Below are 19810 nucleotides of genomic sequence, written 5' to 3'. Positions count from 1 at the left end.
ACCCGCTCAGCCGCTCGAGCGGCCATTTCACGGTTGTTATCAACATATTGGCGCAAATCCATGCCGGTCAGCACATAACCACATCCCGTGTACAAATTGCGGATCTTTTCGAGATCTGTATTGATATAGTCGATCGCTTTGCGAATAAATGAGGCAGGGTCGAGACGGGCGTCAGGGTCGTTGTTATTGCGCTTCATCCAGGCCTTCATCATGCTGAAACAGAGCTCAATGGGGTTGAGGTCGGGTGAGTATGGCGGTAAGAACACAATGCGGCAGCCATGTTGGTTCACTAAGAGTTCAGCAACCCTTGGATCATGATGAATTCGACAATTATCAAGCACAATGACACTGTTTGGACCAGGGAATGGCCCAACGATTGGTAGGAGGTCCTCTTCGATGAATTCGACGAATCGGTCAGCATTGAAGGACCCCTGAAAGATGCGCAGCGCCTTCAATCCTTCAATAGTCAATGCCGGCAGCACACTCCACCGTGTCGAATGTCCAAAGACCCTCTCCTGGATAGCGCGGGCGCCTGTTGGTGAGTATCCAAATTTTCGTGAACCCGTGCGCTCATCCACGGCTGATTCGTCGAGAAATACCAGCTGCTCTTGAGTATAGTCAGCCATTTCAATGGCATGGTTTGCGCGTAAGATAGGGTTGCACTGGGCTGCCCGTAAGGTCAAAACCTTACAGGTATATCCAATCTTTTGCAGGTAGCGGGTGACATGGTAGCGCAATAGAGATGTAGCGAATTGATCATTGAGGAACTCAGCACAGTCATCTTGATACAGGGTAGGGTTTTTGTCGTACAGGTACTTGATTTGCTGCGGTCATTTAGTCATGCCCTTGGTGGTACCCATGAGCAGTAATAGTCTACTTACCGAGCCCAGAAACTCGTCAACAGCCGATTTGCGCCCGCAGGTTGAGTTGCCCTTACGCTCAGTAAGACCTGTCTCCTCGAATCTCTTCACAATTCGGTAAACCGTGCGAGGAGACCTCTCAATGTTGGTCGCTATTTCGTAGACATCCTTCCCAGAAGCATATTGGTCGATTACCTTGTCGCGGTCGACATCGGCACATATCTTCCCAAGCATTTCGACCCTTACTGAGTTTCCTAGACCCTTTTTCGAGCTGTTTGGAGGTGTTTTATGTTACCGTTACAGGGGTCTCGCGCATGTACGAAAATGCGCGTCAAGAATTTTGCACACAGCAGTATATTGCAACTGAGAGTATGCTTGATACAGGCTTAGACACTCCACTCGTGATCGGTAGGTAGCGTAAACCACGAAAAAAGACGACCATTAAGAAGCTACACACTGAACGAAGCTGAAACTTTAATACACTAAAGAAATAACCCTCTTCCAAACCATGGTACCTTCTTACCCATCTTCAGGCTGATCGGGGTGGACACCAGACGCTGGAGTAACAATGGCTGTGCGGCTGATCATGAGCGCACCCAGCCACACACACCCAACGCGACATCCCTGGAAACAAGCAACAACCTCGAAGTTCTTGATGGCTGCTCCGACAAGTTCTCCTAGACCAGCAACGGCCAACAATACCGATCGTCTGGCTAACGACGTTGCGCGGCTTCGTCGCGAACTCTCATCTCTTCAATCATCGCGCTCGCGACTCATTGCGGATGTTGCAGCCGCGAACGCAGCGCGGACCATTGCAAGGTCTGCGGTGGGTAATGCTGAGGGCTCACCGGACGGTGACGACGATGCGATTTTTTCGCGTCTTTTGAACGATGGGAAGAAGAGTGAGGCACGATGTGTGGAGAACTTGCGAAGAATGAGCGGGTTGACTGTATTCAAACTACGATCGCCGAATCCGACCATGGGCAAGAAGAGAAAGCGAGACGGAGAGGGTGAGGAGCTAATTGGTCTGCGGATTGAAGTGTTTACGCAAGCCAAGTTTACTGCGCCGCACTATCTCATTCTTCGACCAACATCCACATCAACATCGGCGTCATTATCCCTTGAGGTATACAAACATACCGTTCCGGCCTTCATTCCGCTCGCCGCTCTCGCAAAACGATGGTTGAACCACGATCTCTCTATCTTTGCACGTGAACTGAGGGGACAAATTCTGGCACACGCACTCCGCGAGTCTGCAATCCGGTCCTTGGAGGGAGCTGAAGGTGTTAATGAACTGAGAACTGATGCTGCCTCGTCGCTGGTGCAGTTCAGGTTGACTGCTGGTGGGTCAGATGAAGGAGGAGAGCGAGTGGAAATGAAGATACATGGCGTGTTTGGAGAGTGGGATCTGGTGAATTGTGTGGTTCTGGAAAACAGCCGACGAAGAAGAGACCTCGAGAAGGTGTTGGTCGTGAGGGAGCGAGCGGACGAGATACCAGCATTGTCGCTCAAGGAACGAGTTGTGATGTGCAGAACGTTGTGATTGGAGCGGGGCTCTATCATAGTTCAATATACCAACAGGCAGGGGAGGATTTGCTCGGCGTTTTTGCTATTTTTGGCAGTTCAAGATTCAAGAATTCGAGATTTAAAGCATGACATTGTTAATATCCCTAATTTCCGATACATCTTAAGACATAGTCGGCACCTCCACAATCTTCGCCTGCGGCACAACCTTCTCAACCTTCGGCCTCCCCTTCCGATCAACCCTAACATCCTCCGGATTAAACCCTCCATTCCCAAAAACAGCCCACTCCGGCGTCGGCGCAATATAATCCATCACATCAAATGGCTTTCCACTCTCCAACAACTCGAAAAATCGGTCATAGTTGATATGAGTGTGCCATTGGTCGTTAATCTTGAACTTTGTTTGCCCGATGAGGACGGAGCACGAATGTGCGTGTTCGGCGGCGATTTCATATGTAGGCATGGAGAGGCCTTCGGCGGCGAGGCGTGTGGTGAGTTGGGTTACGAAGTCGACGACTTCGTGGTAGAAGGGGACGTTAGACATCGTTAGTGTCGAGTCTTCAGATGAACCGCAGTAGGTTACGCCCTTTACCTCAATAAAGCAGGGACGACCGCGACGGACGATATCGACGTATTCCTCGACTTCCTCGATGTTGAAGCCCTTGACGAGGGTGAGGCGGTAAACTGTGCGTTGGCCTTTGTCGGCAAGGATCTCGAGACACTCCAGGAACCTCTCCCAGAAGTCTTTGAAGAGAGGACGATCGACTTTCCGTAGGGAATCCTTTGTTGAAGCATCGATCGAGACGTAGAGTTGGGTGACTTGGCCCAATTTGGCGAGCGCGTCGGGGTGTTGTGCATTGGTGACGAGGAAGGACGAGATGCGTTTCGCGTGCAACATCTCAAGGAACTCATTGATGTGTGGGTAAAAAATCGGCTCACCGACAAGTGAGAGAGCACAGTGCCTCACGCGGAACGCCTCCTGGAAACGATCCGCACGGACACCGGGAACTCCCTTCATCATCTTGATCTTAGAGTAATGACCCTCGAGCGCACCCTCCAACACTTGCTCCGGCGGGTCGACTTTCCATCTCCATGTTGTCCCCACAGGGTTCGTGCCATGACGCCAGCAGAACACACATTTGTTGGCACATGCGAGGGATGGGGTGGTCTCCATGCACAAGTGGGACTTGATACCGTAGAAGGAGAATTTGTAGCATGATCCACGACCACGAAGGGCAGACTTCGTCCACCGGCAGATCTTGACACCAGAGTGACTTCCGACGATCTTGTATCCCTGCTTCGTAAGTGCCGCATACGTCGGCGACGCCTTCGAGACCATCTCTTTCGGTGCAGTGGAGAGTGCCGCATCCCTCGACCTCTTCATAATCGCACCCATGTCCTCCACATCAACAAGCTTATTCGCCTCAGCCTCCTCATCCTCCGCCTCAGCCTCCACATCACTCTCATCACTCGCGTCCTCAACATAATTCTGCTCAGGATCCAGCAAGGCATCCGCAACACCCCCCGCCCATTCCCCAATCCTTTCCTTCACGTCAGTTTTGACATCTCCCATGCCGACCGGAAACACACGTTTTCCACCGAGCTTGCCGAGCCATCTATCGACTTGGAGAGCCTGGTAACAAAACTCGTCATCGCCACCCCAGCTCTCCTTATCTCCCGTCCCAAAGACCGCAAACCCACCTAACCCCCTCAACGGCTTCGCACCAACCCTAAAATCGTTATATGTCTCCTCCATCGTACTCAACAAAAACTCGACCGGGGATTCGATGGCGTACGAGGGAAGGAGGAAGATGTAGTAAGTCGAGGGACCATCGGGTGAGGTGAAGAGTTCGTCCAGGTCGGGGAGGTAGTCCAGGTTCTGGAGGGTGGGCCGGTTGGCGGGGGGGAGAAGAGAGATGAGGTGTTGGTGGAGGGCTGTGGCGTGTTTTTCGGTTTGGCCGGTCATTGTGGAGAAGAAGATGCGGACGCGGGGGCCGGAGGAGGTTTCGGTGTCGTCGGTGGTGGTAGGGGTCAGGTTGGCAGGGGTGGAGGAGACGGTGGTGGGAGCTGTGGTGGATTCCTCGTCGGAAGAGGAGGTGCGCTTGGCTTTCTTTGTGACCTTTCCACGTCCCGAAAATTTCTTCTGACCCTTTGCCTTCTTTCCAGCAGCTGCGCCATCCTCCTTCTGCACCTCTTTGCTGTCCACTTCCTTCTCCGCGCTCTTCTCCGTGTTCACATCCTGGGCCGCACCATCGTTCTTCTCATCCGTGCTCTTGAAACCAGGCTCATAGACAGAAGGTCTGATGGATTGACGATAAAACATGAAAGCCCAGATAGAAACGAAGGCTACCAAAAACGTAACGCGGTGCTCCTGGTAGAAATCACCCACGCGGAGGACCCATGGTGGGAAAATGTCCAGCTCTGTACATTGGAGGTGTCAGTGGAGGCAAGAAATACAAACAGAATCAAGGACGTACCATCGGGAATTGATTGAGCTGTTTGGTCGGCCATGGTGCTGGACTGGCCGAGGAAGGATGTTCGGGTCTTCGAAGGATGTCTGTTTGCGGGGCAGAAATTTGGGAAGGCCTCCGACGCGCGACCACGCACGCCCTGCAAGACGTTGCAGCCAATGCTGTTGACTGAGAAAACAACAATCCCGTGATATCAACTGATAGAAGAAAACCATAAACGCAATGCACCCATTCCAGCTCTAATCGTACAGTGCTTTCAAAATCCTCCTCGGCTGTGGAAGAGGATGGTCTGGTAGCCATAGCCTGCATCATAATGACCGGTGATATCCCGGTCCATATGACATACCGGTACTATTCTGCGTTTCCAGATTACCTTTCGCAGACTGAACCGCACTCTCCGTCTGTACATGTGCCATTGGAGTCGTTGCATTGGACCACAACACTGCTCCACCCCCAGCCTCACTCAGCGACGCCAACTCCATTTTCTTGGCGTGTCCATCGCCACTCCTCTCCACTCTCCTATCAAGTATATCCAAACTCGCCAAACTCGGCAGCGTAACTCTCTCCCTCTCCAGCTGCGGTCTTAACTCCGGACTCCACACAGCCTGAAACGGACCCGGGGCGTTTCCATACTCATCCCCATCCTGATCTCCATTCCCGTTCACGCTCTCCATCGGTTCTTCCGAGCTTTCCTGCGGGAGGTGTGGTTGGCCATGCCCGTCCATCGTTGCTCGGTGTGGTAGTTCGCACGCCCAATCCATCTCTCTACAGCGGAGGCAAGGGCCTATACCACCCAGGAGTTCGCAGCGCCGTTTCCCTTTTGAGCATTGTGTGCACGCTCCTCGACTTCGGCGCACACGGAGGGAAGGCCGCATGGCGAGGGGTGGACTTTCGGGATTTGGACGGAGGATACACGTCACCCCGACATGTTCACAACGTACGCATGGGCCAGTGGGTGCTGTGAAGATACATTTTCGCTTGACTTCGATACAGTGTTCGCAGGCTTTTTCGGCGCGACGCCGTACTTCGATTCTTGCGGATTCGTAGGAGGATGTTGAGAGGTTTGATTCTCGGCGGCGTTTTTGGTAGGAGGAGGAGGGGGAGGTTGAAATTTCTGCATACGTGTCGGATGCGAGAGGAGTGACTCCGGAGGTTGGTGGGATCAGCATTGGGGCGGGAGAGCGTGTTGATTCAGGTGAAGGGGGGCCCCGCGGTGTGTATGGCTTGGTGGAGCCATTTAGAAGAAGGTGACCTGGAACATTACCGGCTATAGGATTCGTCGACTTGTAGCTGTAAGGCTTTGGTCCACCTGGTTTCGGTCCGGGCTTGGTGATCAGTCCTTGCGTGACTGCTTCCAGCAATCGGGCGCGTTCTTTAGCCGCTTCCGCATCTTCTCCTCTTCTTCGTAATACATCCTTCCACAGCCTCTTCAGCTCTACCTCGACTTCAGCAATCCTCTTCGGCACAACTAGTTTTCCGGTATCGAAAGCGTCTGATAACAGCTTTCTCATGATCGGCTTCGTGGTAGTCGACACAGGCTTGAACCCATAATGTAGTAGTTGAGCAGTATACCAGTGACCAGGCAAGCTCTGAGCGGGAGTGCTGTTCCGGTCCAGGACAAGTCGTATATCCCCAGGCGAAGCGCGGCAATGTTTGTGTCCGCCGGGCAGTTCAACGTACATCGCGTCCCTCCCGCAATACGAAAACCCATCCATCGACACTGGCTCGATTGGTTGAACCATCGCTGTCGAAAAGGTCCGTGCTTACTTACCTGGTCAACATCCAAGGTGCGGGTGTATGACCTCCTCTTTGATGCTCCGCGTTCTCCAGGCTTCCCCGCACTTTGCACCATTGGGGGGTGTAGCGCAAACCTTAAATGGGACCGCCTGAACACATGAGCAGAGATCCCATACCGAGCCGCCGAAGAGACGGAGGGAAAGCCGAGAAGCGATCATGTCACGTTCGTCGAGGTTTGTTATCAAGAATCATGTTGTTCCGGCTGCGAGTCCAAGGGCTTGGCCGAGGTGTACGGCGCATCCATCGGATGTTTTGCGGTTGGCGTTAAATCAGTATACGCCGGTGGAGAACACTACGCCGAGGAAGGGCGATGCTACGATCATTATGAATCACGCCAATGGCTTCCACAAGGAGCTGTATGAGCCGTTCTTGGAGGTACTCGTGGATCGTCTACGTGAAGCCGGTGTCGGCGTCCGAGGGATCTGGGCTGCGGACGTCGTCAGTCAGGGTGAAAGCGGGGTAATTAATGAGGGCAAACTCGGTGACGAATGTTGGTAACAGCGTTTCCACTTCTTCATGAAGCTAATCGAAAGTCACCACCTAGTCTGCTGGACGGATCATGCCCGTGACATCCTCCACCTCATTCAAACCCACGAACTCACTCCTGCTCACACCTCAGGCCCCCTACTCGGCCTCGGCCACTCCATGGGCGGCAATCAAATCTTCCATTCAGCAATCATGCACCCACGTCTCTTCACTGCCATCGTCGGAATCGACCCCATCATCGAACCCGGACTAACAGCTGGTCACGCTCCCGCTAAAGCCAGTATCCGTCGTCGTGATATTTGGTCGAGTATGGACGAGGCTAGGGCGTACTTTAAGAGCAAGCCCTTCTATCAGAGCTGGGATCCGAGGGTGTTGGAGTTGCATATGCAGTTTGGGTTGAGGGAGTTACCGACGCCTACTTATCCCGACAAGAAAGGCGTGACGTTGACGACGACAAAGGATCAGGAGGTGTGGTCGTTCTTGCGTCATGCCCCGCCAAACCCGCCAGGTCGTCCCGAAGCTGTCGATGTATTCAAGAAGCTAGGAGGCCTCGGTGATCTTCCGGTGATGTATCTTCTCGGCGAGAAATCGCATATCAACACAGAGAAGGGAGTGAAGGCGAAGCGTGATGCAACACCAGGGGCTGAGTTTGCGTGGATCAAGGACGCTGGTCATCTCGTCCCACAGGAGAAGCCTGTCGAAACAGCAGAAGTCATTGCCGAATTTCTGACGAAAGCAGTTGCTGAATGGCGGAAGGAGTGGGATACAGACATGAACCAGAAGAGAAGCAAGGTCATGTCGGAGCAGTACAAAGAAGCCGTAGCAAAGCTGTAGATTGAAGAGTTCTCCTAACATCATCTGTATAAATCAAAGCGGGTATACCTATATCGCAGAACTATGCCAAAACCACAAAAACTCCATAAACGCTAAAAATGCCCACTATATCATATCTTAAATACCAATCCTCATTTTCGTCTCCAAGGTCCTCAACTTCCGTCTCGCCTCATCTCTCTCGCCAACGAGCTCGATAATCTCGATTTGTGCCATCTGCATTCTCTCGATGACACCCAAACACTCCGTCTCAGCTTCCTTCAACGCATCCTCCAGTTCCTTGACGTGGCCCTCGAGGACCTCGACTTGAGAAGTACCGACAGGAAATGCCGAGAGTGGGCCACGAGACGCCGCAGACCACGAAAGACGAGGTGACTTCAGGAGTGGCGAAAGAGGTGTCAACAACGGAGATGCGGAAACACCCGGACTGGTGATGTGCATTGCGGACTTGATCATCATCAAGTTATTCTTGTGTCCTTCCTTAACTTGCTCGAGTTCGCCCTCACGCCTTCTCATCTCCATCGCAGTCTCGGCCTTGACCTGCGCGAGCTCGGACTCGACCAAGGCGAGGTTCTCACGAAGAGTACCGTAGCGTGCCTTGGCCTGCTCCTGCTCCTTCTCAGCTCTCGTAACAGACTCCGCAAGACGCTGATGCAGGGTGTGGTTCACCTCGAGATGCTTCTGCACATCCTTGGCGGCGTTACTGAGTTGTACAGCCATCTCGTGCTCCTCTTCAATCCTAGTCTTCTCCTGATCTGCAAGACTCTGCCACTTGCTCTTGTAGGTCTGTGCCTCAAACTTGGAGGCCTCGGCGTCACGCTCGGCAGCGAGACAACGCATCGTAAGCGACTCGATGGCTTTCTCGGCATCGGCTTGTGCGGTCATGAATTGCTGGTATCGCTCATCGAGGTCTAGAGAGAGGTTGTGGCGGAGTTGTTCGTGCTTATCGAGCTGTTTCTGGAAGAGCTGGTTTTGTTTGCGCGAAGCTTCCAAATTGGATGCAGTCTTCGCGAGCTTCTCTTCCATCTCGGTCTTTGCCTTAACAGCGCCGTGTGCACGGCGGTGGGCAGCAGCCAACTCTTCCCTTAAACGGCCCATCTCACGATCAACCGTCCACACTTTACTTGGGTGCACAGCTCCAGGCCCCGCACGAAGCGTCGCGAACTTCTCCCTGTCTATCTCCAGGGCGCGAATCTTTTCAGCAGACCGCTGAACCTCCAATTGATGTCTCTCCTTCAACCCACGCAAAGCCTGCTGAAGAGCATCACGCTGTTCCTCGACCTCCTTGACGCGGTCCTGTACTTCAGGTGCCTCCTCAGACGCAGTCATGAACGACTCATCACCGCGTTCACCCCGTTCGTCGGAAGCAGCTAGTGAAATGTTATCGTGTCTCAACCGGAAGTTCTCATCGCGAAGGTCCTTGAGCTCCGCTGTAAGTGTCTCCGGGGTTGCATTGCGAATTGCGTCGAGCTCTTTTGCCATCTTGTCCTTTGCAATGACGGCTTCAGCGGCCTCGACGCGTGCTTGACGGAGTCCAATCTCCATAGCATCGTTAGATTTTTCCAGATCCCAAGCTTCGACTTGAACACGCTCGAGTTCCTCCTCGAGCATCGGGATGATCGATCGTCGGAAGTGGTCGCGTTCCATGACTGTGTGCTCCAAATCCTGCTTCAACGAATTTCTCTTCTCTTCCCTCTGATACAGCAACTCCTTCAACTCCCTCACCGTCTCCTCCAACCTCGCACACTTCTCTCGCTCCTCCTCCAACGCGATCTTGAGCTCGTCCAAATCCATGCCACCCGCAACTTGTTCAACAGCCTGCTCCAACGCACTCAAATCACTAGCCCTCGAAACCCTCCTCTTCGTCGGCGTAGAAAGTGGCGTAATCATCCCATTCGCCTGAGAAACCATACTGAACCTATCTTCCGTCTCCTTCTCCTTTACAGCTGCAAGCTCATCTTGCAACTCAGTAATCACATCCTCCAACTCCAATTCCCTCCTGAATGCTTTCGCAAGGTCCGTCGAAACGATGCGCAGTTCATCCTCGAGCATGGCGAGGGATGTATGCTGCGACTGCGTATCCGCCGTCAAACTCGGCGTGGGCGGAAGGGGACTTCCCATCTCCCACCCACCACTCAACAACGTGGCCAACTCGGTTGCAGGGCTCCTTCCATTCGCACCCAGCATGGAGGGTGATACAGGGCCCAATACCCTATCCGCGATCCCCTCCGCCAACACTTTCCTCTCCATCCCGTTGTATGGCACGTGGATTTGCAGTGGTGCAGGCTTCGGTGGACTCGATTTCTCCAACACCTCCTCAAACTCAAACATATCCTCCCCCAAGCTCATATCTCCCGCGCCCAATGCTGCACCGAACCTCGGACTCCCTACTGGTGTCGGTAACTGTTGCCGCTCAACGTCCTCCTTCTCGCCCTCCAGTATAATCCTCGGGGTCATTCCATGCGGGTGAACGTCGAGATTCCGTACAGCGAACCCGAAACCAAAATCAGTTGATGCCGTCCGTCGTGCAGCGGCTTTGCGCTCCATCGTGGAGGGACGAGAGATGTTGACGTCGTTGGTAGAAAGGGAGCGTTCCAACACGGGAGCTGTAATCCCGAGACCAGTGATTTGTGCCGACATCTCGCAATTGTCGAGAATCGTCTTTCTCAAAGAAGTCACAGCCCAGGAGTCGTCGAAGTCGCGTTTACCTCCTCGAGTCTTTATGAAACGCAATAAACCTGAAATGTACAAAGGGCTTAACCGTCAAGGCTCTACCCGATCAAAGAAACTCCAAGCAGACCCGCTGCTCGACTGCCACGTAAAGGATTGCTCTTGGCAAACGATGAGAAATGAAAAGAACTCCCAGGGCTCAAGCTCGGTCGAAAGCTTCGCGAAAGCTTAGGTTCATCGCTTAGTATGTGGAGTGGCTTTCGTACGAAGGGGTTGTGTTGCCGGCACGCGCGCAAGTATACGGAGGAGTACAGAAGCTGGCATAAGAAAGCATAAGGACTTAACGGCTGCATTTGTGTTTAGGATTATCGATTAAGTAAAGGCGTCTTAAAGCAGTTCCCTTGAGTCTTGACTTCTCACGTTTCAAAGCTCCATCTCGTCTGAAACGGGTGGGGTGGTGATCGGTGCCCGCAACCCCAATGCCTCCTCCAATTCCCTATCCACGACCGCCGTCCTCGTCGGTGTGTCCATTCTCTCCTCCCTCTCTTTTCTGAGCTCCATCTCCCTCATCTTCTCCACTAAATCAACCTTCGGCGTCGCCGCTCTCCGGGGCGTCAACGTGATATCTCCTCTCGCCAATAACTCTTGCTTCGAAACCGCTGGCGTGGTCTCGAGGGAGGAGTGTGAGGTATCTTCGCCGGAGAGGATTTCTCGCACAGGACGAGGGGTGGCGATGCGTTTTAGCTTGCGGGTAGGCTGTTCGTCTTTGAGGGCGACTTGCAGTTCCATGTCTTGCGCCATGCTATCGGCGACCTGTTTGAGCGGTGTTTGCATTGGTACTTCTTCCTTCTTGGGTTTTGCAATTGGAGGGACTGGAGCAGGAGTGGCTGCAGATTCAGTTGTCCACCCCTGTTTGTTCTTCTCACTCAGTAGTCTCCACTCCTCTGCCAATAATCTCGCATGCGTTACATCCTCCTCGAGATGCTTCACCTTTGTTCGCAGTTGCTCATTCTGCTGTTCTTTCAAGAGGACATCCTCCAAAGGCACAAAGTTGGGATCATGAAGGATGGCCTCAAGTGCGTCGAGTTTGTTCTGGAGCTCGGAGGTAAGGTCCTCTGCTGAACCTGGCTTGATGTTTACCAGCCCGTCAGAGGAAGGTGCAGACTCGGCAGAGGGTGTGGTTAGTTGTCCGAGTGTCGAGATGATTGTTTGGAGAAGGTAGGTCAGGCGAGCGTTTTCGTCAAACTGAGCTTGTACCGTCTCGGTCAACGACCGCCAACTATCCTCCGTAATGAATTCCTTTGCTTTCTTATCCTCCTCCTCGCCCAATGGGGACGCATGTCCAGTTCCGTATCCCGCAATGGAGATAGTCGGTGTTGGTCGATTTGTCCGACGCGTGATGGCCGGATCCGCAATCCGCTCCTTCAACCTTGACATCTCCTTCTCTTTCTTCCTCAAATCAGTAGAAAACTGCGACTTGAGATGTTCCGTAGCCAGCTTCTGTCGTTGCAGCGTATCTTTCAATCCCTTCATCTCGGATTGATGTTGTCGGAGCTGCGCGTTCGCGGAACCGAGTTGGCCCTTAAGAACATCAATTTGTCGTTCTGCATTCTCGCAGCGGGTGCGGAGACGTTCTGCGGCGATGGTTTGAGTTTCTACTTCCCGTGATAGACGAGCGAATTTCTCTGCCAGGGCTTCTTTGGCTTCGAATTCGCGGTCGCGTTTCTGGAGGAGGGTGTGGATGATGTCGATGCATTGCGACTGGCTGCTGAAATCGAGTGGACCATCGCGTAGCAGTCCTCGTGCTGCGAGGGCGTTGTTGAGGTATGCCGGCGATACCGACATTTTCTGCTCTATGGATTGTCGAGGGGGTTCTTGGGGTTGCTGGCCTTCCTCGGGTTGACGTGCAGGCCTTCCCCGGCACCCCGCAGTCTGAGTGATGACTGAGCCCAGTCCATCTCTACAAAGAGATCACCCTCTCTACCATCCATACCCGTGATCTATACGGCCAATCATGAAGGTAGAAACATTGACCAACTGGGACAGCAAAGACCCGTCCAACAAACTCCACATCCTCGCCACCCCCTCCGGTCTTGGCTCGATCTCCATCTCCAACTACGGTGCCACCATCACCGCCTTCAACATCGCTGGTCAAAATATCGTTGCCTCATACTCTTCTCCAGAGCACTATCGCTCTGACAAGAATCCCTACTTTGGCGCAACGATTGGTCGTGTTGCGAACCGAGTTGCGAACGCGAGGTTTGAGCTTGGTGGGAAGACCTATGAGCTCGATGCAAATGAGAAGCCCCATTCATTGCATGGTGGTCCGGGTGGGTTCCATCAAAAGATCTGGGATGGACCCGCGATTGAGACGAGGCATGGCAGAGAGGTTGCCGTCTTTAGCTGTAAGAGTGCGCACATGGAGGAAGGGTACCCTGGTGATCTCGAGGTAAAGGTTATCTACAGCTTGGAGGAAGCCCAGAAGGCTGGTCAGACAGTGGTCGAGCTCGGTGTCGAATACGAAGCTGAGCTCGTCGGTGGAAGTAATGAGACCATCGTCAACTTGACAAACCACTCATACTGGAATATCTCGGGCGGGCCCACGATCGAGGGGACGGAAGTTGTTCTCAACACTGCTAGGTCGAGACCTTATGCCTGGTTTCTAATGGATTGAAAGCTAACAATCTCCACAGTCACCTCGCAACTGATGAATCCCTCATCCCTACCGGCAAGATCGAATCCCACCCAAAGATCCCCCTCACCTCCTCCGGTACGCCCGAAAAGTTCACACTGGGTCCAGATGAACCCGCAGTCGACCACTGTTTCGTCCTCATCACCACCCCACCCACAACTATCTCCACCCTCTCCACCCCCCTCCAAACATTCGCGACCCTCACGCACCCCGCCACGCACCTTACTTTGTCCGTGGCCACCACGGAGCCGAGTTGCCAATTCTATACGGGCGACGGTGTGGATTTCGAGGAGGCGGGTTGGCGGAAGAGGGCGGGTGTGTGTTTGGAGGCTGCTAGGTGGGTGAACGCGGGCAATGTGGAGGGGTGGAGGGGAATGGTCGCGTTGAAGAAGGGCGAAAGGTATGAGAGTAAGACGGTTTATTCCGTCCACAAAGAGCAGGCCTAGGATGACGATTAGTAGGTGTTGGGGAGGAATATATCCCTTATCCAGGCCAAGTTCAAACCCAAATCCTCATATTCCTACCTTCCTTCTCGAAGCCGGTCTCCTGCACGCCCTGATTTAGGCACACCTGGTATATAAACACTTCACGTACAACCCAACACAAAGCACCGCAAACAGACCTCCTACGACGCTTGTCAAGATGATATTCGCCGATGGACATAGACAACAGACATGAAAGACTAACTGCGAATGCGTGCGGGTTATCGGCGTTTATTATACAGGTACATCGCTCGAGACTTTTCTACGGAAGCGAGGCTCAAGACTTTGTACAGGGACCCTTGGCATCGCCTGGGCTGAATGCTGCGATCACGATTGAGCCAGTGGGAGTTGTCAACCGTGCATACCTTAGCATAGACAGGGTTTCTGCAGAGTCGCCTCAGCTCTTCACTGCGCAACTTCCGGCACTCGCGTCATACGATTACGTCCTCATTGCCGCCATCAACAGCGCAACGGGGAAGAGATATGGCGTTGTGGAAAAGGTAGATGAGGGGTTATATGCCTTTCAGTGGTGCAGACCGGACCTTGGCGAGAATGATGTCACAGACGCGCTGCGGAAAGCCGCGGACGAGGAGGACGTCGCGTTTGTCGGAGGTGGGCAGAGTGTCTTCTCAATTGCTGACGACGAGGATTGGTGGATGCAGTGCATCGCTACGCATCACCATCATAAACCTAAATCGGATATCTCTCCGGTGGGTATCCTGATTCAAGATATACCCAGGGAACCTTCAGAGCCGGTTCTCCAACGGCCAGACATCTCGCGCTCGGTATTGATATCTCACATGCCTATTACGCCTATGGCACCGGAGGATATGCTCAAGCAGGTCGAGACGCAATACCTGGAAGCGCTATACATGTCAAAGGCTTCGCTTGCGTATTTCGCAAAGACAACATTATCACGTGCACGAGTGTTCTTTACGAGGTTGTCCGAAGATGTGATGATGGGTCCTCCCGGGGCTCCGGGTGTTGATCGATTTGTCGCATTTCTGAAGGAGTACACGCTGTCGATCACACAGCTGGAGGCGAAGTACAGGAAGGAGTCTTTGCCGAAGTTGATGGAGACGCTTGCGAAGAGCAACGAAGAGGATGCGGATGTGGATGGTCCGCACGCTCTCAGTGAAACCGAACTGGCTTATGTCGCGAGATGGACAGCTTCTTGGCGAGCGGAGAACCCAGCGGTAAACGTCAACCTTGCGGCACTAAACAAGGGGGTTGACGCCTTGAAAACTCGCGAGACGCAGTTGCAGATTATCTTGCTGCTTGAACTGCTGGCTTTGCGACCGAAGGACAGCGACGAGGCGTTAGAGAGAAATGATTCGGAACCACCCAAGAAGCGGAAGAAGACAAAGAAGGCAGCCGAAGCGGACGAGTTCGAGATACGACTGAATCTGCTGGTGGATCGACTGATCATGTCTCAAATGCTTGGAGGTGGAAAGGACATCTTTTCCATGTTCGATGACGATGACACCACTACCACCAAGGAAGGAGACAAAGACGAGGTCCGCCAGTTCTGCACACAGATCATCATGCCGTTTTATTCGTCACGGCTACCTGAGAAGTGTGCACGCCTGTACGAGAAATGTGGCGGCCACGAGACTGTTCAGCAGCCAGCACCTCAAGTAACGTCACCGGAAATACTTCGACCCAAGCGGCCTCGGAAACCGGAGAATCCCAGGCGTATTCTGGATGGGAAGCCAAATATACCTTCACTGAGTAGGTCGAGCACCGCGCCAGCTGCTGCAGGTGCCATGAATCCTTTGTTGCCTGAGAAAGAAAGAGAAAAGATCGGCGTACCCAGTCTTGAGCGATTGCTCAGTGTTTCACGAGGCGGAGTGCAATCCTCAAAGAAGTTTCAGAACCGGGAGGTCGAGTTCGCTTTTAAGGACAAGGATGGCAAAGAGAGCAAGAAGGATGATGGCGGACGATTCGGGGCGGGCAACAGTCTCAGATCCAAGATGGCAGCAGCTACGGCAGCCGGCAACGGGCCTCAAGCACGCATCAACAAGAAGAAACCGGCACAGACAACGAGAATCGCACCTGAGCCAAGGAGGAATGTTCAGGTTTCGGAAACGCCAAGGGTAAAGCGGACGGTAACGGCGCCTCCGGTTCCCATGACTCTTCCATCACCGGCAGTCATCTCCTCACCCTCACCGACGAAAAGCAATCGGTCTCAGAGGGTTCATGATAACTTTGCTACACCTGTGAAGCCGCGCACGCTGGATATGGTAGCGGCTAGCCCTGTGGACAGCAGGATATTGGGAACGCCGGTGCAGAAGAGGTTGTTTGTGGATGCGTTGGGAGTTCCCGAGTCGCCTATACCGCAGTCACTGGCCTTGAAAGAAACACCGATGAAGGAGAGGAAGCAAGATCATGCGAATGCGGATGATGATCCATTCGCGAATTTATGGGGAGGTTACTGAAAGACCAGTTGGACAATGGCATAGCATACGCGGTGATCTACGATACAGGACGCGTCTACAGGCGTTTCGGAGTTTTAGAAAGCATATTACAATTCAAGGATACCCTACAAAGTCCACGCGAGTTTTCCTATTTGTTACCTCATACGACGTAAATTAAGGACGCGTGCATCTGCAGGGTACCGACGCGTTCTCCGAAGTTCAAGGCCAAAAACAACACCGGTAAAACAAGAACAGTCAATTATGGCCGATATCAACCAGATCGCATCGCCAGTGCCGGCAGAGAAGGGAGGGAATGAGAAACTTACCATTGAGGTATGTAGTAGACTCGCCGTAGCTAAGGCCGATCCATGCTAACACGCTTCTCTCAGGATCTATCACTACCAAGAAGTGTGGTTACAAGATTAGCAAAAGGTGTCATGTCCGAAGGCACAAACGTCCAGAAAGACTCCGTACTTGCCATGACCAAAGCCGCTACCGCGTTCGTCAACTATCTCGCTGCAACGCAAGTCCTCTATGACTCCTTCCACATTCATGCAATATGAAGGCTGACCCGGACTTACAGAGCAAACGACTTGACAAGAAACGCCGGAAAAAAAGTTATCAGCCCCCAAGACGTCCTCAAAGCCCTTGAAATCATGGAACTCCCCGAGTTCAGCACAGAGCTAGAAAAGCACCTTGACGAGTACCAACAAGCGACACGCGATAAGCGGACGGCGAACTCACGAAAATCAATCGTCGAGGCGGGGTTGATGGTACCGCCGGAACAACAGAGTGGTGACGCGCCGGCGATGAAAAAGGTCAGAGGTGTGGATGGACAGGTGGTGCCTGCGGAGGATGAAATGGAGGTTGATGATGATATGGGAGCGGAGGAGGCAGGCGAGAAGGGTGACGAGACGGATGTTGATGATGAGGATGTTGTGGAAGCGGAGGAGGATACTACGGAGCCACCAGAGCGCGAAGACGAGATGGAGCCAAAAAGCGATCGAGAACAGGACGACGAGGAGTCAGGAGATGAGAGCGATTGAGCAGATATCGCTAAGATTGCGTGCAATACCTGGAACATACCCCACTCCTATGCGTCCGCCGCCTCCAACCACTCTCCAAACCTCTCCACACCCTCCTCGGCCTCCTTGTTTCCACTCTTCCGATACCGGATCTGCCCATCATAAATCATCGCCTCAACCTGTGCCCCGCCAAACCACCGTCCATTCATGGCCTTCACACACGCCCGTGCGGCTTCTTCGTCGGAAAATCGAACGGAGACTACGCCTTCGGGTTCTTCATCGTAGAGGATTACGTTGGTTACGGGGCCGAGTTTTGAACATTCGTCCCGGATTTCTTCTTTCAGTTCAAGCATTAGGGCGGGGTCTTCTTCGAGCTGTCCGAAAGTCGTCAGCACGTGTGGCACACCATGGACATTTGGACTTACCTCTTTCAAGGTGAACATGTGCTTCAAAATAACCACCTTCGCCCACCTCACCGTCGTACTAACCTCTGGCAAGTCGTCCTCATCCCAATCCGCCAACTTATTATTCAGCTTTTGATATTTCGCTTGTATCCTCTTCTTCTCCTGCACCGACCGCTTCTTCGTCGCCGATTGCTCACCAGTACTCTCCGTCACCTCTTTCTTGTAGTTGTACTCTGCCTTTTGGACACGCATTCGCGTTCCGGAGTCCCCGAGCCGGAGTTCTGCGTCATCCAACAACTGTTCTGCCAGCGCAACGGATTCCTCCCGGAAGTAAACGACGAGGGCGTCGCCTTTCGGCTGGCCCTGCTCATCTGTATACAGTTTTATCCTAGGTTCTCCCGTATCCAAATCCTCCGCGATAACACCACACCGCGTAAAAGTCTCTTTCAACTCATCTACCGTCACGTCAAACGGGAGACCAGTGATGTATACCGCGGCATTCTTGCGGGGTTGTTGAGGAGTGTCTTTTGCGCTTGCTTTGGAGGCTTTGTTAGGAGTGTCCGTTGGGTCTTCGCCGGTGTAGGTTTTTCGCTTCTTTTTGTTGGGCTTCGGTGTCGCGGATTCATCTACGCCTTCGACTTTGTACGCCTTCTGCTGGGCTTCGATGAGGGATTCGTCGGCCTGGTCATTATCAGGAGAGGAAACGGGGATGCCGTGAGGGGTATACGTACCACAGGCATCCATGCACGCTTCTCGCCATCGTGCTCGTACTCAATCCCATCATCCGCCTCAAACGTCCACTTCCCCGTCACCTTCGAAAACGAGACACGCGGATCAGTCGTCCAGTCACTCGTCGCAACAGGGAACCCAGCCGCGACAGCAGCTGCCTGATCCGCACCACTCGTCGCACTCGCGCCCTCGACATTCGACTGTCTCGTCTGTTGCGGCATCTTGAAAGGAAGAGAAAATCAATAACTTGTAAGTTAATTAACGCTCAGTCCCTCACGGTTCACGGTGACCGCATCCTAGGCAGCTCCGCCACACTCAGCCACACATATTTGGAGGTCGTACGAACTTTAACTGTGTAACAGTTCGCGATCCAAAAGTTATCGAAATGGCATCGGAAACGGCTAAGCGCACCGCGGAGGAGGTGGAGGAGGTTGTTCAGCTGCCGCAGGTTTGTCTTTGAGTGTGCTTGAGTGGGAACCAGGGCTAATGGTGGTGGTGGTATAGAAAAAGTTCTTCAGACAGAGAGCGCACGCCAACCCATTCTCAGACCATGATCTCGAATAGTACGACCATCTTCTTCACTTTATTCGACACTTGTGGCTAACGATGATCGTACAGCCCGGCAAGTCCAGCAGATATGGACTGGTCACCCCTCTACCCAGCATACTTCCCTGCACCAGCCGAGGGCCCGCAGAGACAGGTCGAGGTCGCTGATATCGGGTGTGGGTACGGTGGGCTGTTGATGGAGCTTGCGCCTGAGTTTCCGGATAAGTTGATGCTTGGTATGTCGTCCTTGTTTGGGGAAGAAGATGAAGAAAGGGATTGGGCTAACGGTGGGTTGGGTAGGAATGGAGATCCGAGTACAGGTTACGCAGTATGTGCATGAGAAGATTCTGGCGCTGAGAAAGCAGCATAAGGAGACGGGCGGTTACAATAACATTGCTGTGCTACGAGGGAATGCGATGAAGTTCTTGCCGAACTTTTTCGTGAAGGGACAGGTATGGGGTCCCAGTACTATCGGATGATGCGCTTCTGCTGACAAGGAAATGCGACAGTTAAGCAAGATGTTCTTCTGCTTCCCCGACCCCCACTTCAAATCCCGCAAACACAAGGCCCGAATCATCACTTCCACCCTCAGCGCCGAATACGCCTACGTCCTCCGCCCGGGCGGAATCATCTACACCATCACCGATGTCCGGGATTTACATGATTGGATGGTGAAGCATTTGCATGCGCATCCCTCGTTCCAGAGGTTGACGAAGGAGGAGGAGGCAGAGGATGTTTGTGTGAGGATTATGAGTGAGGCCACGGAGGAGGGAAAGAAGGTGGGACGGAATGGGGGGGAGAAGTTTGTCGCTTGTTATAGAAGGCTGGAGGATTGAATTGATCTGGAGACATTGGAGGAGTGGGCAGTTGGGAGGG

At 53.1% G+C, this 19810-nt stretch overlaps 12 protein-coding genes across 12 annotated transcripts; 6 read left to right on the top strand and 6 right to left on the bottom strand.

Annotated features, from left to right (window-relative positions):
* Nucleotide 1: 1 nt before the first annotated feature.
* Nucleotides 2–236, bottom strand: SAICODRAFT_28378 (uncharacterized protein; the record flags this gene model as incomplete). Its single annotated transcript, XM_019167140.1, has 1 exon — nt 2–236. A coding segment is annotated over exon 1 (173 nt), but the record flags the coding sequence as incomplete, so codon positions are not given.
* Nucleotides 237–1285: 1049 nt separating this feature from the next.
* On the top strand, nt 1286–2517 carry SAICODRAFT_28377 (uncharacterized protein). The gene has a single exon (XM_019167139.1). The coding sequence runs from the start codon at nt 1429–1431 to the stop codon at nt 2401–2403; it is 975 nt and encodes a 324-aa protein (XP_019027210.1). The 5' UTR covers nt 1286–1428; the 3' UTR covers nt 2404–2517.
* SAICODRAFT_101173 (uncharacterized protein) lies at nt 2476–5029 on the bottom strand. Its single transcript, XM_019165177.1, has 2 exons — nt 4862–5029; nt 2476–4805 (listed from the first exon to the last, which is right to left on the bottom strand). The coding sequence occupies exons 1-2, from the start codon at nt 4893–4895 to the stop codon at nt 2548–2550; spliced, it is 2292 nt and encodes a 763-aa protein (XP_019027209.1). The 5' UTR covers nt 4896–5029; the 3' UTR covers nt 2476–2547.
* Nucleotides 4788–6658, bottom strand: SAICODRAFT_28376 (uncharacterized protein). The gene is made up of 2 exons (XM_019167138.1): nt 4862–6658; nt 4788–4805 (listed from the first exon to the last, which is right to left on the bottom strand). The coding sequence occupies exon 1, from the start codon at nt 6595–6597 to the stop codon at nt 5164–5166; it is 1434 nt and encodes a 477-aa protein (XP_019027208.1). The 5' UTR covers nt 6598–6658; the 3' UTR covers nt 4788–4805; nt 4862–5163.
* Nucleotides 6659–6739: 81 nt separating this feature from the next.
* Nucleotides 6740–7988, top strand: SAICODRAFT_74376 (alpha/beta-hydrolase). The gene is made up of 2 exons (XM_019170930.1): nt 6740–7142; nt 7197–7988. Exons 1-2 carry the CDS (start codon nt 6809–6811, stop codon nt 7970–7972), a joined length of 1110 nt encoding a protein of 369 aa, XP_019027207.1. The 5' UTR covers nt 6740–6808; the 3' UTR covers nt 7973–7988.
* Nucleotides 7989–8089: 101 nt separating this feature from the next.
* On the bottom strand, nt 8090–9113 carry SAICODRAFT_28375 (uncharacterized protein; the record flags this gene model as incomplete). The annotated part of the gene is made up of 1 exon (XM_019167137.1): nt 8090–9113. Exon 1 carries the CDS (start codon nt 9065–9067, stop codon nt 8090–8092), a length of 978 nt encoding a protein of 325 aa, XP_019027206.1. The 5' UTR covers nt 9068–9113.
* A 1907-nt stretch (nt 9114–11020) lies between these two features.
* Nucleotides 11021–12544, bottom strand: SAICODRAFT_28374 (uncharacterized protein). The gene has a single exon (XM_019167136.1). The coding sequence runs from the start codon at nt 12482–12484 to the stop codon at nt 11063–11065; it is 1422 nt and encodes a 473-aa protein (XP_019027205.1). The 5' UTR covers nt 12485–12544; the 3' UTR covers nt 11021–11062.
* Nucleotides 12545–12589: 45 nt separating this feature from the next.
* SAICODRAFT_68484 (aldose 1-epimerase) lies at nt 12590–13777 on the top strand (the record flags this gene model as incomplete). The annotated part of the gene is made up of 2 exons (XM_019170389.1): nt 12590–13297; nt 13333–13777. The coding sequence occupies exons 1-2, from the start codon at nt 12654–12656 to the stop codon at nt 13775–13777; spliced, it is 1089 nt and encodes a 362-aa protein (XP_019027204.1). The 5' UTR covers nt 12590–12653.
* Nucleotides 13778–15578: 1801 nt separating this feature from the next.
* Nucleotides 15579–16360, top strand: SAICODRAFT_28373 (uncharacterized protein; the record flags this gene model as incomplete). Its single annotated transcript, XM_019167135.1, has 1 exon — nt 15579–16360. A coding segment is annotated over one exon (673 nt), but the record flags the coding sequence as incomplete, so codon positions are not given.
* An 89-nt stretch (nt 16361–16449) lies between these two features.
* On the top strand, nt 16450–17300 carry SAICODRAFT_100942 (histone-fold-containing protein). Its single transcript, XM_019165175.1, has 3 exons — nt 16450–16563; nt 16620–16753; nt 16814–17300. Exons 1-3 carry the CDS (start codon nt 16492–16494, stop codon nt 17274–17276), a joined length of 669 nt encoding a protein of 222 aa, XP_019027202.1. The 5' UTR covers nt 16450–16491; the 3' UTR covers nt 17277–17300.
* Nucleotides 17301–17374: 74 nt separating this feature from the next.
* On the bottom strand, nt 17375–18531 carry SAICODRAFT_46403 (putative nuclear mRNA splicing factor-associated protein; the record flags this gene model as incomplete). The annotated part of the gene is made up of 3 exons (XM_019168855.1): nt 17375–17629; nt 17681–18340; nt 18391–18531. Coding segments are annotated over 3 exons (1056 nt in total), but the record flags the coding sequence as incomplete, so codon positions are not given.
* SAICODRAFT_68480 (putative methyltransferase) lies at nt 18276–19770 on the top strand (the record flags this gene model as incomplete). The annotated part of the gene is made up of 5 exons (XM_019170388.1): nt 18276–18836; nt 18893–18951; nt 19007–19170; nt 19235–19386; nt 19444–19770. Exons 1-5 carry the CDS (start codon nt 18774–18776, stop codon nt 19768–19770), a joined length of 765 nt encoding a protein of 254 aa, XP_019027200.1. The 5' UTR covers nt 18276–18773.
* Nucleotides 19771–19810: the final 40 nt, after the last annotated feature.

The sequence above is a fragment of the Saitoella complicata genome (assembly GCF_001661265.1).
Source record: "Saitoella complicata NRRL Y-17804 unplaced genomic scaffold SAICOscaffold_1, whole genome shotgun sequence".
Taxonomy (NCBI): Eukaryota; Fungi; Ascomycota; class Saitoellomycetes; order Saitoellales; family Saitoellaceae; genus Saitoella; species Saitoella complicata.
The sequence above is the reverse complement of the archived record's forward strand: the minus strand, read 5'-3'. Positions and strand labels throughout refer to the sequence as shown.

Bases quoted from the DNA above. Each gene is read 5' to 3' on its own strand.
- SAICODRAFT_28377 (XM_019167139.1), top strand. From the start codon at position 1,429: ATGGCTGTGCGGCTGATCATGAGCGCACCCAGCCACACACACCCAACG.
- SAICODRAFT_101173 (XM_019165177.1), bottom strand. From the start codon at position 4,895: ATGGCCGACCAAACAGCTCAATCAATTCCCGATG. The intron at 4,806-4,861 runs GTACGTCCTTGA...TCCAATGTACAG, and splicing joins AGCTCAATCAATTCCCGATG to AGCTGGACATTTTCCCACCA.
- SAICODRAFT_28376 (XM_019167138.1), bottom strand. From the start codon at position 6,597: ATGGTTCAACCAATCGAGCCAGTGTCGATGGATGGGTTTTCGTATTGC.
- SAICODRAFT_74376 (XM_019170930.1), top strand. From the start codon at position 6,809: ATGTCACGTTCGTCGAGGTTTGTTATCAAGAATCATGTTGTTCCGGCT. The intron at 7,143-7,196 runs GTTGGTAACAGC...GTCACCACCTAG, and splicing joins GGGCAAACTCGGTGACGAAT to TCTGCTGGACGGATCATGCC.
- SAICODRAFT_28374 (XM_019167136.1), bottom strand. From the start codon at position 12,484: ATGTCGGTATCGCCGGCATACCTCAACAACGCCCTCGCAGCACGAGGA.
- SAICODRAFT_100942 (XM_019165175.1), top strand. From the start codon at position 16,492: ATGGCCGATATCAACCAGATCGCATCGCCAGTGCCGGCAGAGAAGGGA. The intron at 16,564-16,619 runs GTATGTAGTAGA...CGCTTCTCTCAG, and splicing joins ATGAGAAACTTACCATTGAG to GATCTATCACTACCAAGAAG. The intron at 16,754-16,813 runs GCAAGTCCTCTA...CCGGACTTACAG, and splicing joins GTCAACTATCTCGCTGCAAC to AGCAAACGACTTGACAAGAA.